Here is a 16,812-nt window from a genome sequence, read left to right on the forward strand (position 1 = left end):
TTTCCATCTAACAGTACTATTTGTGGCTATTTTTGTAATTCGAGTTAATAAATGTTGATTTGGAGGGAAAATCTTTTTAACATACCCATCTACAAGAAGTTATGAATGTCTCTAACCTTTTATAAGTTTTTTCTGCAGATTTATCTATACAGTATCTGCATATAACCTTTTAAAAAATCCTGATATTATTTACCTCAGAAAATCAAGATGCTTTCTCTTAATTGCTTTGATCAAATAATTATACTTGAGGTTTTGTGTGCAGCTTTCCTAGTGGGATGTACTACTGAGTGAGTTTTGTCTCAGCACCTCCAGAAATATCTCTTTTGGCAAGACTTTTTAATTAAGAAGCCAACCAGTGCTGAATATGTTGTCAAGTCACCAATACAGGTGTGAAATCTTTCCTAGGATGTGTATGAGTTCATCATGAGGGGAAAGGAAGACTTTGTCCTGCATAATGAAGTCACATTTTCAAAATTAAGTACATTGCATGTAGTATTCCACAATTGTTTAATTCTCACCACGGCTGTTCTTTAAAATGCAAACTTTCATTTCCTTTTACAAGATGAGGAAACTATAGATTAGTAGGGAAGCAACTGCCAGTAAGTGAGACAAGGTAACAATAGTCGGGGTAGAGAAGCAATTGGACCAAGGTGAGACTGATTCTAAAGTGCAAGTTTTTTCTACTATTCTAGTTAAGTAATACTATGCAAAAAGTTTGGGAGAAAAAAATCACATTTTGCATCGATTAATAAATTAAACTTTTAGAGCTAGAAGGGATTTTGGCAATTTGATTCAACATTCTTATTTTATAGATAGGGAAATTGATACTCAGAGATGTGGTGATTGCCTGAGGTCCAGTAGCTAGCTAGTTGAGTGGCAGTGCTGTAATTCAGACAAAAAGGTTTGACTCTAAGTCCAGTGATCTTCCCACTAGAATGCACTTCAGTCCCAGAGCTGCCTACCCTCATACTTAGACAAGGTCCCATGAATATTAATGCTATTGACAAGATAAAGCCATAGGTCTGGAGTCTTAAGTGTGTGTTTTGCTAAAAGGCTACCTCACCACTGCTCTAATTGTAAAATTCATCCAAGTATCTGCTGCTTCACATCTGTAATTTGTTTTGAGATCCCTTGAGGGGCTTCATATTCTGAGTGTAAGACCTGATTTGAGACCTGAGTCTCATGTTAGCTGTTTTCCATTTGCATCTTACAGAGCTCAGTAGCATTTCACTTTTAAGATGCTATTAATAACTAGGTTAAAAAGTAAGCATTGCTTGTCTTTCAGAAATGCCTTATAGTTCAAGCTGAGTTTATTCTGATTGGAACAATGGAGTGCCTCTCTGCAGAGCAGCTCAGACTGAGGCATACATTTGAATTGCCTTCACATTAACTCAAGACACAGTCTATGCTAGGCCTTTAAAGAAGTGCAAAATGACAAAATATGGGTTTCAAGTACATTAGGTAAGAAACTGTCGGATAATTTATGAAAAATACATGTTCATATATTTTTTTTTTCTAAACACTTGGAAAAGTACCTGGCCTACAGTAGGTGCTCAATTAAAAGCTTAATTAATCATTGCTCCAATACTTCAAATTTTATAGACCTAAAGAAAATGACACAAGATTACTCAACCTAGGTCAACTGTTTGCTATTTGTTATTTAAAACCTCTTTAAAGGGGCTTATCTGAGAATGGCATTTTATCAAATACAGGAAGTCTGCACTAAGAAACCTCAAATTACCATAGCCACCATTAAGTTGGATAGATAACTTCAGTGAGTGAAGTAAATGAGAAGATACTTTATACTAGGCACATTTTATATGTGCTAGTAGCTAAAGACTAATTGCCAATAAAGCTCAGATACTATATATGGAAAAATATTAAAACAATGATTAATACGATACTAGAAATATAAATAGCTAGTAGACTACCAAAGGTGACGATTTGTTTGGAGATGTATAGTTAAAATGCCTGAGAAATGTTTTGGTTGCCAATAGAAACCTGTACAGCAACAAGGTAGGCAAGAAGAAAAGAACTGATTGGTGGTGTTGTACCACCTCACATTACTGAAATGCTTTTCTGAGCAACTCAATAAGGAAGTTAATGCAGTTATCATTTCTCAAACACATCTGTTAGTTTTCACATGTTATCTCACACCATTTCAGGAAGCAGGGGTCATTTGTATCATTCTTCAGAGTTAAGTGATTTGTCCAAGGCCACATGGCTAAAGAGATGCAACTGAAAAATTAGGACTGCTGTATTTCACTGGCTTAACAAAGGTATACTGTAGATTCACTAGTGTTTTATAATGGTAGCACAGAGACAGTGGGAGGAGGGAGGAAGTAGCCTGTTCTCTAGCCTTACAAATCTGCCTAAGCCACAGCCAGTGTTCTTTAGTCTCCTTTACATCACAGAGTTGCCCATATGACTTTATTTGGATAAAATTCCACTGCTTTAAAAAGCAAATCAAAACAAAACAAACCAACTACTGTGAGAAAATTAAGTTTCCTGGGACCATACTCTCCAATGTAGTTAACATGGCAGATAATTGAAAATTGTACCAAGCAAAGCCCCAAAGATTCATATCAATGAGTAAAAAGAAGTAAAAACATTCAGACCACATTTTAAGCCTGCAGATATTCATTTTACTTGAGTATGACTATAGTTTAGAAATGGGGATAGATCCAATTCCTGAATGCCAATAATGTAATCCAATTCCTGAGTGCCAAATAATAGCACTTTCTTCCCAAAGTACAGGCTGCTGGAGGATTCCTGGCCTTGTTTACCTCAAGCCAGCTCACATATTCAATTTTTTCCGGTACAAACTGTATGATAAAGGTCTGGCTGCTATTATTGCCTCAGCAAAGCTCCCTGCTGACAGCAAAGACAGATCTCCTGCTGTTGGGTGCCACCAGATAAAACGGCTCTAATAACTATTGATGTACTTTTAATTGGATCAGTTTCCTTTCAATTATACAATCTTTGAAAATCAGATGCAATTTCATAATCAGAATATAGAGCTTTCTCTTAGATGAAAAGCAAAAGACAAACTACTTCAATATCACATGAATCCCTTACTTGTCTGGTGACAACTAATCACAACTGAAGGGGATGGGGAGGCAACACTGCTAATTCTAAAAGTAATTATGAATAGCTCAGTTTAGAAATTTTGCTTCTGTGAAAGCAAGGGACTATTTTGCTTGTGCCTTTTGCCACCATCTCTGCATTTAAAAATCAAGATATGCTGGTGTTTTACTAAAACATCAGTTATGGAATCTCATCACAGATTCTTTCACATTTAGTTTTAAATGTGCAAGACTATTTTTCTTTTTTAAACTGTAATTATAATAATTAAACACATACATATGGTAGAGGCTCAATTTTGAACAGGGTGATTCCAAACGTTGGGGCTGATTCTGTTCACATGTGTAAGTAAGATTTGCATTATCTTTACATAATGGTGCTTTTGGTTGAATTTTAATTTGGGTAGACCACTATGCTTTCAAAGAACAGTATCAGACAGGAAACAAAACAGCATGGTACAAGTTATCCTTCTCCTTGCCTTCCAAATCCTGTATTTAATTAAAAGACATGCATACCACTGATAAAGAAACAATTATCAATTATTTAATGCTTGAAAGAACTGATATAAATTCCAAAGCCAAATATTATGCTCTTACTTGAGGAAAATACAGAATACCCAACAGTTGTCTGTTTTTGTAATGAAAATGACTGTGTCTACCTCTCCACTTTGTTGGCCATCGCCTGTGTCCTACAATTCCTCAAACAACTTCTATTACAGGTTGCTAGAAAGAGTATGAAACATGAGTCCTAGACACTCTTAAGTTTACTGGCTATTTGAGCATATAAATTTGCTTAGTCCCATCTTCCTATGGTGTGGCATAATTTCACATGTTCCTTCAAAAGGCAAATAGTTCGCACTGAAGTCTTCAACACTAACCAGCTAGGATCAATCCATTCTCTGGAACATCCGCACTAATAGACTAATCCAAGATGGCACAAATTGCCCAGCCAAAAAGGTATTCTTTTCCTAAGGGATACTGTACCTTGGTGGCACTTAATAAATGTACTTTCACATTGATAAAGGTCATTAACCTAAGATATCATGCTGCAGGGGTAGATGTCTGAAATGTCACTGAAAGACTAAGCAGATCCAGCTGGAGCATGCACATGGAATGCAACCAGAGTCAAAGAGGAGGTTCCACAGATCAAACACATTATATTAAAGAAACAGTGTACCAGTGACAACGACATCATAACCAAAAGGAAAAAGAAAATCAACAAAGATTCATTACAGGGACAAATTTATAATACAGGGGCTAAAGTAGATCTACTGAAGCCATGAAGTGACTAATTTCTAATCAAACTTCGGTTAACACCATCATGAGTCCTATTTGGGGAATCTGTTAAAGCTCTAAATTTATTGGGACAGTATGGGGAGAAGGGAATAACAAACACTAAAAACTAGAGCTTCTAAAATTCCAGGACAAGCCAGTTGGAATCAAAGACATACACCAAGTCTACTCTATGGTACCATCAATAACTGAAAACTAAGGGAAGGAAAGTTGACTTGGATACAGGTGAAAATGGTATTTCTCGTCATCTAAGGGGTAGAATATCTTCTCAGATGGTAGCTGTAGATTTTGATGCAATGATCCCAACAATCCAAGACCAACAGCTGCCCTTTAGGAGTGAGGGCAATGCCCACGGGACAGGTGAGCCCCTCTCGAATGAGGACACTATAGCCCCCACCCTTAGGGAAATGCAGGATTTCCTTGCGACTACTATCAGCCACGATGAGGTCACCACGAGCATCCACACACATGCCAGCAATGCAGCGGAAATCCTCATTTTCTGAGAAGAAGTGGCTAATCTGGCGACCGAGCTGCCCATCAGGGCCCACAGAACCAATGGAAAAACCACCCTCCAGGTGGTGCTCATTCTGCCGATTTTCCAGATTGAGGCCCAATCCCTGGGTGAAGTAGACAGTGCCTTCAGCATCACAGGTGACAAATTTGGGACGCACAGCACTGCAGAGGCAGCTGTATTTGACCACCCCTCCTCCTCGGTCAACAGTGAAACACCAAAGCTTCCCACCTTCCACATCAGTTACCACAAACTGGCCAGACGGCAGGGCTGTGATGCCCCATGGTTTGCTCAGCTGGCTCCTGTGACAGGCCAAGCAGTGGCCATCCAAGGTATATACCTTGAGGGAGTTGTCATAGCTGTCAGTCACACCGATCAGCCCATTGCAGTTCATGGCCACTGAAAGAGGAGTGAGATTGGGCAAATCAGCCCCAAGGAAGCTTAACACAAAACTATCAATGCCACTGGGGCTGCGGCGGATTTCCTTCAAAAAGCCTTTGCGAGTGAAGACTTGTATTCGGTAGTTGCCACGGTCAGCGACCAGTACTTCGCCTTGACTGGTCACATAGAGGCTGACTGGAAGATTAAACATGCCTGGAGTGCTGCCCTTTGCCCCCATTTTCTTGAGAAAGACGCACTGCTGGATATTGGAGGCTGCCTCAGAACCTCTCTGTTTGGCAGGTGAAGCCTTAGGGCTGGCAACTACTTCCTCAGGGCTCATGTCCATCTCTCTAAAAGTAACAGAGGTAGAGGCAGCAGAAGCTGCAGCCTCCATGGCCCAGGAATCTTCCATGTTAACTGTCCGAGGCTTCTTAACAGCCTGCCCAATTTGGAGAGGGCCAACGTGGCCCACCTTCAGGAGCTCCACATCTTGCAGGGTGAGTTCCCGGGGCAAGCTGGCAGTGAGTTCTGGCTCCTCTTCATCAGCTGTCTCTTCCAGTAGTGCTACATCAGCCTGCTTGATCTTGGCCAGAAAGTAGTCACAGCGAGACACAGCCTGCACCTCAGCAATGTTAAGCAGATAACTCTGTTCCTCTACCACTTGACTATTACACTTCTCAACTTCAGCCAGAGAGCCTGTGAAGAACTTCCGGGAGCGAGCCAGCTCCTCCTGGACCCTGCGTTCCTCATGCCCATACTCCTGAAGAACTGCTTTATATCTAGCTTGTAGGTCCTTAGAGACACCTTCTAAGGCTACCTTCCGCCGCTGCAGCTCACCCATCAGCTCCCGAAGACGGGTCAACTTTTCTCCAAAGTCCCGGCGCCGCTCCTCAGCTGCCTCTTTGACAGGCAGTGTATCATGGTTAGGAGGTTGGTGTTCTGCCTCCCGGCAGGGCTCACACAAAACCAAACCACAACTCCTGCAGAACTGCCGGGGCAGCCGCCGCCCACATGACCGACACATGAGCAGGCCCACGGCCTCACTGAGCCCAGCTGTGTCAATGATCTTCAGCACTGTCAGGTTGTCTGTGAGCTGTGTAAGGCTTGTTATGCGCGTAATCTTGCTGCAAAAGGGGCATCGAACACCATTGATGCTACTGGCCAGTAGCTTTTCCAGGCACTGGCGGCAGATGGTGTGGCCACAGTGTAGGAGTTTGGGCCGCAGCTGCTCTTCTGTGAAGGACTCCATACAAATAGGGCATTCCAGTACTTCCCGGAGGGCATCGAGGTTCAGGTGAGAAGCGGCTGCTGTAGCCATGGCTCTCCTGATGCTCTTGCTAGCACAGCACAGAACTGAATAGCTTAGTATTCATGCCCCACAGAATCAAATTCCTGCTAAAGAGAAAAAGAAACCATTATTCATTTTCCACTGTCCAAATAAATTAATTTTGTTAAGAAACATTTAGAGAAAAGCTATGCTCATTCAGTCACTCACTCATCTAACTAACATATATTAAGGTCTATTATGCAGCAGGTGATGGAGACACAAAGCAAAACAAAGCTACAAAGCACTACATCAAAGATAGAAGCTCAAGAAGTAATGCTAACTCCCTAAAGTTGTTTCTTCATCACTCACTTGAGAAACTAATACAATGGTGTCTCTTTTATAGTAAGATTTTTTATTAGGTCACAGGGTTTACTATATCATGTTTGGTGATTAGGAACTATTCAGAAAACAAAGTTTTGAAGTTGTGATCATTAGCTTTAGGTGATCTGCAAAACATTAGACCAGAAAATGCATATTTTCCGTTGACCTATTTTCCTACCTATGCACCTACCCATCTATCTTACTCTAGGAATCAGGCACTATAATAGATACCAAGAGGTGTTTAGGATATAGATTGTGTTCTTCAGATGCTCAAACTTTAAAAAGAAGATATGTAAAAAATCAAGGTAGAGGATAGTATCATAAATGGGCTATAAATAAAAAATGATGGCAGTTAAGATGAATTCACTCTATGTTGAAAGAAAGCAGAATTTTCAGAGGGAAGATGCCATTTGATGTGAGCCTTTAAGAATGCATATAAGTATACAGATGGGGGATACAAGTAATCAGCAAAGTATACAGCCTTAAGCGTGGCTGGAAAGCAGGGGCAAAGACAAGTATTCTGTGCTGCAAAGAGAACAGAATACCCTTAACCTCTGTTCTATTTTCTGACCTGTAAAATGTAAATAATGCACTTACAGGATGAAGGATTAAATTATATATATATATATACTACTGTATATGGAACACTAAATTATGGGAGCCTTTAGGGAAAACAGATTACAAGGTTTGGAAATGCAAACTGGGAAATGACTCTAAAAGATCTTCAGAGGCAAAATACGAGGTTTTGAAATCTGTTTTGAAGGGCATGGTGAAGCCATGTGTTCTGGAGCAGGGAACTGATAGAATGGAGTCAGGACAAAGAAATCAGAGCAACTAGTTCGGAAGCAACTGCAAAATAGCCTGAAGCAGATAACAGGAGTCTGACCTATGGAGCAGATATTAATAGAAAGAAGATATATTTGACCACTATTTCAGAAATATAATTGGTAAGACTTAGAAACTGAGTAGATTATGATGAGGGAGTGGAGTGCTACAATGGCCAAATATTCAAGCCTGGATGATTTAAAAAATAGTACTTCTTTATCAAGACATTATATTTCTGGCTTGGAATCCTCTTGCTTCAGCCAGTATGTATTATGAACATTCCCAGCCTCCTCACATATGTGCATAAGTCTGACTTAGTGAGATCTGCAGCCTTTTTTCATTGCCGAATTACAGGCCAATTAGAATGAATATAACTAGCAAGGTGATGCACATGGCTAAACACAGACCTCTTAAATGCAAATCCTATAGCAGCTGCACCTGTGCACTCTCATCACCTATGGATGGCCCACTGTCAAGGAGATGGTAAAGGATCAGTTAGCTTGGTTTTAAGAGCAATGTAGCTACCTAAGGTAAGCTTTGCTCTTATCAACTTAAATGTACATGTTGAGCTACATATTACAACTACTTTCTACCATCTTTAGCTTTGGGCTGCAATTTCACAAGTAGCAGCAAACATCTGCAATTTATCTAAAGTCAATCTTACCTCCCTGAAGTCCCCCTACTGCAAGGAATTCATCTAGTATTCATTCTACTGTGTGCTAGATAGCAAGGCAGGTGTTTCAAATGCTTAATCTCATTTAATACTTATAATGACACTTTCAAATACATTTTTTCATTATTCTACTTTACAGATAAAAAAATTAAAGTTCATAAAAACTAGCTCAAGGTCATGCAGTTCAAACATGGTGGTACTGTACAGAACAGATATCTTTGTTTTCTAGGCCAATAGAGCAAGCCTTGGGAAATGTTGCCTTTATAACATATAATTCTCATTCTTCTCATGAAAGAGAAGACTAGGATCCAAGTCCATGTTTCAACAAAATACAAAATCAGCACACGTTATGAACCTAAAATGCTTTACGTGGATATCTATAAAGGACAAATTCTTGTACCTCATGCATCTGGGGGCACCAGTATAGAAATTCCGATAGAAACCCCAACACAGGATCCATGCGAACCTTCTCAATTCTAAACCAATAGCTTCACTGTCTCTCTTTTATCATCTGGGACAACAGACTGAGGGCAACATTCGGTGTTTGGATCCAGAGCTTGTTACCTTACAATGTGCAGGGACATCTGTTCTTTCCAGAGCTGGCACTGCAGATCAGATAATTAAACAAGGCTGCCAACTTGTAAAAATACAGTACCAGCAAATTCTTTCCCTAGCTTTTGGGAATATCATACCACTTCCTTCAAATAAAAAGCTTCCTGCCTTTCTGTCTCAATCATCAGCTTTAAAAAATGAATTTACTATGCTCACATCTATACCCCAAATTATCTCACCTGTCTAAAGCACACCACGTCCTTGCAGGATGGGAAAAATTTCTGCACTGAAGCTGCCATGCTTTGCTAGGGAAACATAAGCTCTTTTTATTAAAGAAATATCAGGCATGAAGAGTCTTAGTCCTGGAAAAAATCCAAATCATGACCTAAAAACACAGCTTGCAGAAGGTTGTTAGCCTGAAATAGAAGAAACAGGCAGAGGCAGCTTCTGTCCTCAAGAGAATGTGGTCATAACTGTTAATACTAAGAATGACTCATATGGAAGCTCAGTTGGACATCACACGATACAAGTGAAAAGAACTGCCTTATCACGCAAGGCCTTTAAGTATGCTGCCCATTTTAACCAGCTATAAGATCTGTGACCAACCAGAATGAAACCACAACATTTATATTTTTAGCCATTTTAATCTCTTACACGGTTTTACTGCATCCTTTGTATTGTCAAGATTTAATCTCTGACCTCCTCTAACCTCAAGTACCTTCTTCCTTCACCTCTTTGATGTGATGATTTATATACTACAAATACCATAATGATATGAACACTTTTTTTGGACTCCAAAAGAAAAACGTACTCCTTAATCTATGTCTATTTTGACTGTCCAAAGACTCAGGAAATTGTTTTAATATTATCCCAGCCTGGTTAGTTTCTTATGGTACCACCAGGTTTTCCATAGTACATGAAATAAATGATTAGGATATTAGAGAAGCAAAGGACAAACAAAACAAAAGCAACATAAATTCTGCAGTCAGACAGAACTGAGATCAAATCTTAGCACATTCATTGAAAGACGTGGAATAAGTGCAAGTTGTTAACTTATTTAAACCTGTTTCATTTAATTTATAAAACATTACCATAATGACTAGGGATAACAGACATAAATTACTTAGCTTGATACTGATAAGAATGCAATAAAAGGGTGCCTTTTACCATAATTTTAACAATCAGGAACAGCATTAACAATGACCATCAGTACTACGGATATTAACCAACAATTCAATTTACAACTAAAGTCTGAAAGACTGAAGAACTTAACTTTCCATGGGAAGTAAAGGCACATGAAGATTAATAAAAGGCCTGGTAAGTTATGGAGGAATTTGGTTAAGCATGATAAACATCCAGACTAAAAGCTTATAGAGAACTAATTCACAACTTCTCTTGACCCAAAGTAAAATGCTATAGTTGCTTCCAGAGAGACTAAACATAGACTGTTCCCATCAGACTGTTATTTGTCTAAAACTAGACATGTAGTGATCTCAAAGAGTAATATATATGAGAAAACTGAGACCAGAAGAGGGAAATTAAGCACATAAATCATTCAGCAGAATGATAAAAGGCAGTGAGCAGTATTGCATAGATTAAGGAAGTGGACCTAGGAGTCAGGCATTCTGGAATTGAACCAAAACTCTAACTGGAGATTTGGGCAAGTTATTTAACTTCTTTAGTTGCCAGTTTAGCTATGAAAAGGGTCTCAAAAACAGTATCTTCCTCATATAGCTATTACAAAGTTTAAATGAGTTTATGTGTATAAAATAATATAGCTCCAAGCCAGGCATACAATTAGCTGTGCAGAAATAAAATTTTATTATTATTACTGGCAGTGGGACCAGCTACCACCTGCTACCACTAGCACTCATCCTATGAGAAGAAATGAAGAGACACTTTTCAATAGGCAAACTATACTTGAAGTATCACACACATTTAGAGAATATTCAGAATCTTGTTGGGAGATTGTTTTATCGAATGTCAAAAACAAAACTTAGGGGTGATCCAAGGTTTCAAATGTTCATTCACTGACTAAATCTCAGTCACAAGGTCTTTCTCTAAATGTGTCCACTTCATTGTCTGTATTTCCTGCACCATATCAGTGGCTCACTCACCTGCACTCATGGTGGCTTAGATCATGAGCTAAACTGGAGGACCTAAAACAATTAATTAAAACAATCTTCACTGAGACCCAGCAACAAGTCCAGCTCCGTGGAAGGGACTGTTATTTTTGAGAAAGAAAGAGACAGGAAAAGTGCCTTCACATTAAATCCAGACAAGTAAAATACATTTCCTTTCACAAGCTTTGTTCATATACTCTAGTGGTTTGGCTGGGTTTTTTGCAAGGTTTATTACTTTCCCTTTCATGTCAGCTTTTGTATTTACTCCTCATACATTTTTTTTTTTAACAGAATGTTGATCAAATGCCTAACTACTTCCATGCCACAAAGGTCACTCAGGAAGTCAATGAGATTACTGCCTGACATCTACCCAGTCAGGGCATTTAAAACAGATGCACACAGCTAAGGAAGACAATGGCATGTTCCCAAAGTTTTGCCAGTATGGGACACTTAAACCAGAAGGAAATACGTCTGTGAAAAAGGAAACTTTTTTCATTCAACTGAATCAAGGTCAGGTTATAGCAACAACGGGGCTTCCTGAAAAAAACATTTGCCTGTTATTTCTGTCTTTCTCAAAATTTTTCTGAAAGAGCTAAAAAAAATGTTATGTGATCATCACAAAAATTTTGATAATATCTATACTGTCAATATAACTCACAGAATCTAAGACAAGGGGAAAAAAATTCAAGTCTTTTTCCAAGAAACTTCTCACTCAATCCATAGTTCATTTCTCTGCATTATGATCATTTAATCACAAGTTGTTTTCTAGTTTGTTAGTTTCTGCAATACTACGGATAAACTCAGGGCTTCTTTGGCAAGCCCTCTACCACTGAGCTACATCTCCAGCCCTGATCATGAAATTTTTGACTGAAAGATTAAGAAGCAGATACTGGGAATAATACAGTAGGGGATGGGAATTTGCAAACCACTTATGGTTATCAAAAATATGGCAAAACAGCACTTATGTCCCTTTCAGCTTTACCTTTATCCTGTAATTACTCATAAAACAGTTTATTTACTGAGTATCAGAAGCTTTTTATGCATCGCTCTTATTCTCAAAACTATGTGAAAAATGCTATTCTTCTTTACAAATAAGGAAAACAATGGTCCCTGAAAAGTGACCTATCCAAGGTCTACACACTGGTGAGCAGAACACAGATCAAAATGTCCATCTGTAAATGAAACCAGCCATAAAATCAGACTGATACACACATTATGCTTATCTAGCTGATTAGACAACCATTAATGCTAGTAATGACACCTAGGAAAGACTTTAAAATCTCACTTTTCTCTACTGTAGGACATAATGCAGGGCATGTCACGAAGGAAACATATCAGTGTGCACAGAAGACGATCCATCTCAAAAGCCTTATAAATTTTTGCTTTCCAACCACTCTCCAGATATAAGCATAGGGAAGTTTAAGTGTTGGGAAAGTTCTTCTAATAAAGCTAGCATAATGTAATCAGGAGTCAAACAGAACAAGAGTTTGCATTTCTCTCTAACGCCTTGCTAGGTAGCCTGGGTTAAGTCATTTAATTTACTAGTTTTCTGACCTATAAGGAGTAACACTTAAGATTGTTGGCAAAATTGCCAGGCAAGAGTTACTGAGACCTAATAAGCACTCAGTAAGTATACTTGTTTGTATTTTTAATAAATTGAGGCTGACTGAACAAATGCTTGACTAAGGTCATATAGAAAATTAGGCACCAAAGTAAAAAGTCTGAACTTTTAAGTTTTTGATTTCAAGATTAACTCAGTTCTCATGACATACCATTGTCAGGAGTGTGTGTGGTTATTCTAGCTAAATCTCCGTCTGAATTTGCTTGTAAATTAATTCTGACAATAGTATACCTAGCCTTTCAGTTATTGACAGAGCCAGTGCTACTATTCTGGCACAGAAGAAGGAAGCCCAAGGGATCATTCAGAACAGCAGTTACTCTCCTTCATGACCGCCTTCAGCCTGAACTACATGGTATATTTTGGTGGCAGTGGCCTCATCTTATAGGCCCTTCTACCTCATCAAGCCTCCTATCTTCAAGCTTCTTCCATTACCTCTCACACTGGCTTCTGTCTAACAGCAAGCCAAGAACAAAATCCAGAGCTTATCCCTATCTAAACAGAGCGATTTACCCTCCCTTAGAATTTACTTTGATATTCAGTGATACTCACTGGGTCATCATCCTTTTCATTAAGATAACAGGCTGAAAAAATAAGACTAAGCTGATGCCAGGAAACAAACAACAAACAAACAACTTCTCCAAAACAAAAACAAGAAACAGAAAGACAACAAATGTGAGAATGTATATTACAAGGATCTTAGATAAGAGCTTAACTCCAGCATTACTATGTCACCAAACTAGATACAGACATAAATTGGGATGTTATGAAAACTGAATCAGAAGCAGCTTGCACAACTCAGTGATACACCAAGAACCCTATCTCTTAAAAAACAAAACAAAAATAGAGTAAGAAGTGATATTAAAAACTAAAAAGTACTGATACACAAGCATTTACTATTGATTAAACATTAGGTACCCTGATTGATTCACTAAATCCTCACTATAATATCGTAATTCATTGCATCAAAAGGTAAGTAATTCACTCGAGACCAGTCAGCAAAACATAAGAGCCAGGATTTGAATCCAGAGTACCTGACTGTAGAGCAAAGTGTGTCAAATTTGACTCATTTTGGATCAGACAATACTCTGCTGTGAGAGCTATTCCATGCATTATAAGATAACAGCGTCTCTAGTGTCTATCCACCAGAGGCCAGTAGTACCTCCCCACCTGTGACTACTGAAAAAACGTTTCCAGTTGTTGCTAAATATCCTGTGAGGGATGAAATTACTCTTGGTTAAGAACTACTGCTTTAAAACATAGCATAGGTCTGAATGCACAATACAGGAGCCATCCCCCTCCTTTTGTTTTTCTCGCAGCCCAAATATTTCATTCAGAGGGCCACTGCCTCTTTGTGCTGTAATAAACCTTATAAGATTAATGTTCCACTTATTCTCATGCAGGTCTCACACATCTGCTATCACAACTTGGGGGTAGAGGGACAAGAAAGGGTAGCCAGATGACCTTGAATAGTCTCCTATCTTACCACTCTTATCTTTGACCATCCTTCTCTTCTCCAAAGACCAACACTTTCAGCAGGCACTGGAAAGAGTAGGATGGTCAAAGTGGAAGTAAGTGGCAGCATCATGCCTATCTTTGGAAAAAGGATTTTGGTCAGTAAGTGAGGAAGTCTCTGCCTTTCACATCTATGACTTTGTTGCTAAACCCCTGAATTCTGTTAAACTTCATACACTCATACATAGTTGCATAGATTACTGTTAGGTCCTTGGTCACCAGAACTCCTCCTACTTCCCATGCAGAGAGGTCAAGAAAATTTCTTCAGTAGTCCAGGGAACCAACCCACAAATCTATCCAAAGTCCTTTAATTCCATAGCCTTGTTAAGGAATCCTCAACCCACCATTCAATCTTCTCCAAATCCTGTTCCACCCTCTTACAATTCAGAATTTCAACCTTTTTGGCTGTATATTGCAACCACGCAAGTCTCACCCATTATTCACTCATGTGCCCCAAATTCCTCTGACATATTCTTTAATTCCCGTTTCCAAATCTTCGTAGCCTTCAACCCTATATCCTGGCCCAATGCCCCAGTTCTTACATCTCGGATTCCTGCCCTGACTCAATCCAAGCTCCCATGCCCTGCATTCTATCAGGCGCTGTACCACCCTCAAGTCCTCCTCCTTCCTCCCTCCAACCTCCTGTGTTGCTTTCAAACCTTTGCCAGGTCTCTTCTTTTAGCTAACAAGATGCTGCTTTCTACTGATTCCCTCAGGAACCTGTCCTTCGGTTCCTCCAGATCCTGTTCTGGAAATCCCTCTCTCTCTTTAGCAATGAAATTCTGCTTTCTCTGATCTCAGATCTTGTCTCTCTCTTCAAATTCCTATCGCCCCCAGATTTCCTCCAAGCTCTTGAGATTTCTCACTTCAGATCTCATCAAGGCCTCCCAAGCTCATTATATATCTGAAACTGGGCGCCTAGACCCTTCCAGGTGTCTCAGATTCTTTCCTATCTCCAGAAGCTGCACCCTGTCTCTCCACTGGGCCCCTACATTACCTGATACGTCCCGAGACGCTGCCACTGAGAATCTTCGAACAGCCCCTCGCTCCCCTCCCCCTGCTGCATCTCCTCGTCTCCTCAGCCCCATGGAATCCCTCCCCAGCAGCTTGCTCCTCACAGCCCCACCCCCACCGGCTCTGCCCCTTAGATCCAGTCCTTAGACCTTGCCATTCGGGCATGCGCCCCTTCCCCCGCAGCTCAGCTAACACCCGCGACTACCTCCGCAGACCCTAGTCCCCGACCCTCCTTCCCGCCCCCTACCTGACCGCCCGCGGCTCCGACGAGTCCACCGCAGCCAGCCCACCCGCCCGCCGCCCTATGCGCCTGCGCCAAGGCGCTCCCCGTCTTCAGGCTCCAATTCGTAGAGTCGCCTGTCTGTCACTTCATTCCCGCCCTCTCCCGGAGGATTCTGGGGCTTGTAGGCCTTCGAGATTGGCGCTCGGGTCTGAGTGGCTGGAGGGGCCGGAGGCACCGGAGGTGGCTGAGGTGCCCTATCTCGTCCACTGCTGAAGGCCTTCGCATGGCTAAAGCAGCTTCGCACAAGTGACGAAAGTGGGCAGAAGGGATCTGCCCAAGTTCTCTCGGCAAGTTGGAAGCCAAGCTGGAACCCAAAGGTCTGACGCGGTCTCAAAGTCTTAACCCCTTCACTGAACTGTAACCTCTAGGAGTATTCCTCAAAAGACGCTGGGCACCTTGCCTGAAGGCCTCTCTGAGCTTCAGCTTTCCCGCCCGGGAGATGGGGCAAGGGAGGACATGCACAGAACCTGGGCTGTATTCACTGTCTTCAAAAGGCAGTGCTTTTGGGGCTGGGGGTTTAGCTCAGTGGCGTAAGCGCCTGCCTTGCAAGCAGGCAGTCGTGAGTTTGATCCCTGGTACTGATAAAAACAAAAAAGGAAAAAAAAAAAAAAAAAGTTAAAAAAAAGGCAGTATTTGTGCCACTAACACTCCCCGTTCTGGAGACTCGATCTGAGAAGTGAATTGTTGCTGAGGAATCTTTTGTCTACACGGCTAGAAGATCTGCCGCAGAGGTAGACTTGGAAGAACACTGTAGCCCCCTGTGCCTGCAGACTGAAGCTATCCAGGAGCCCAAATTCTCAGTCTAGCCCCGGGGAGTGGGGCAGGAGGGAGCCTTACTTACCAGATGGGAGGTGGTGCTTGCTGCTTGGCCAGGACCTGCAGTCCCTAAAGTAGTTTGAGGTTAATCACCTGCTCATATAGTGTAGTTTAGGAGCACAGAAGAGTCTGAAGTACTATAATCTCTGCTTGGTTGTGATATTTCACATCGCAACGCGACCCTGCACAATGATTAAACAAAAACAATAATAAAACTAATTCTTCAAGGGCTAAGAGGACCTATCTCTACATTACACTGGGAAAGCTCATTTAATCATCATAGCAACCCTTTAAAATAGGGTGGCTGATACCTATGTGATTAAATAACAAGGTCAAGAGTTCCTAAATGTGAGAACCTAGATGTAAAGCCAATTCTGAGAGCCATGCAGGGTACCCAATGCATTTAATCCCAGCAATTTAGGAAGCTGATGCAGAAGGATCAGAAATTTGAAGATACTGTGGGAAACTCAGTGAGAC

The 16,812-nt window shown here is 40.6% G+C and overlaps 2 protein-coding genes across 8 annotated transcripts in view; one reads left to right on the forward strand and one right to left on the reverse strand.

Annotated features, from left to right (window-relative positions):
- Positions 1-16,812, forward strand: part of Astn2 (astrotactin 2) — a 911,846-nt gene that overhangs the window by 663,828 nt on the left and 231,206 nt on the right. The gene's annotated exons all lie outside the window — the stretch shown is intronic.
- Trim32 (tripartite motif containing 32) lies at positions 3,606-15,629 on the reverse strand. Of its 4 annotated transcripts, none has more exons than XM_005007956.4 (2): positions 15,484-15,629; positions 3,606-6,663 (listed from the first exon to the last, which is right to left on the reverse strand). In XM_005007956.4, the coding sequence occupies exon 2, from the start codon at positions 6,584-6,586 to the stop codon at positions 4,625-4,627; it is 1,962 nt and encodes a 653-aa protein (XP_005008013.1). In that variant the 5' UTR covers positions 6,587-6,663; positions 15,484-15,629; the 3' UTR covers positions 3,606-4,624. The 4 variants fall into 4 exon arrangements, with proteins under 4 accessions (XP_005008013.1, XP_005008014.1, XP_005008016.1 ...); XM_005007957.4 differs by having other exon boundaries at positions 3,606-6,660; positions 15,484-15,583; XM_005007959.4 differs by lacking the exon at positions 15,484-15,629 and adding an exon at positions 15,220-15,280 and having other exon boundaries at positions 3,606-6,660.

The sequence above is a fragment of the Cavia porcellus genome, unplaced genomic scaffold (genome assembly GCF_034190915.1).
Source record: "Cavia porcellus strain 051 isolate PalLab524CR breed Dunkin Hartley unplaced genomic scaffold, mCavPor4.1 scaffold_1, whole genome shotgun sequence".
Classification (NCBI taxonomy): domain Eukaryota; kingdom Metazoa; phylum Chordata; class Mammalia; order Rodentia; family Caviidae; genus Cavia; species Cavia porcellus.

Bases quoted from the DNA above. Each gene is read 5' to 3' on its own strand.
- Trim32 (XM_005007956.4), bottom strand. From the start codon at position 6,586: ATGGCTACAGCAGCCGCTTCTCACCTGAACCTCGATGCCCTCCGGGAA.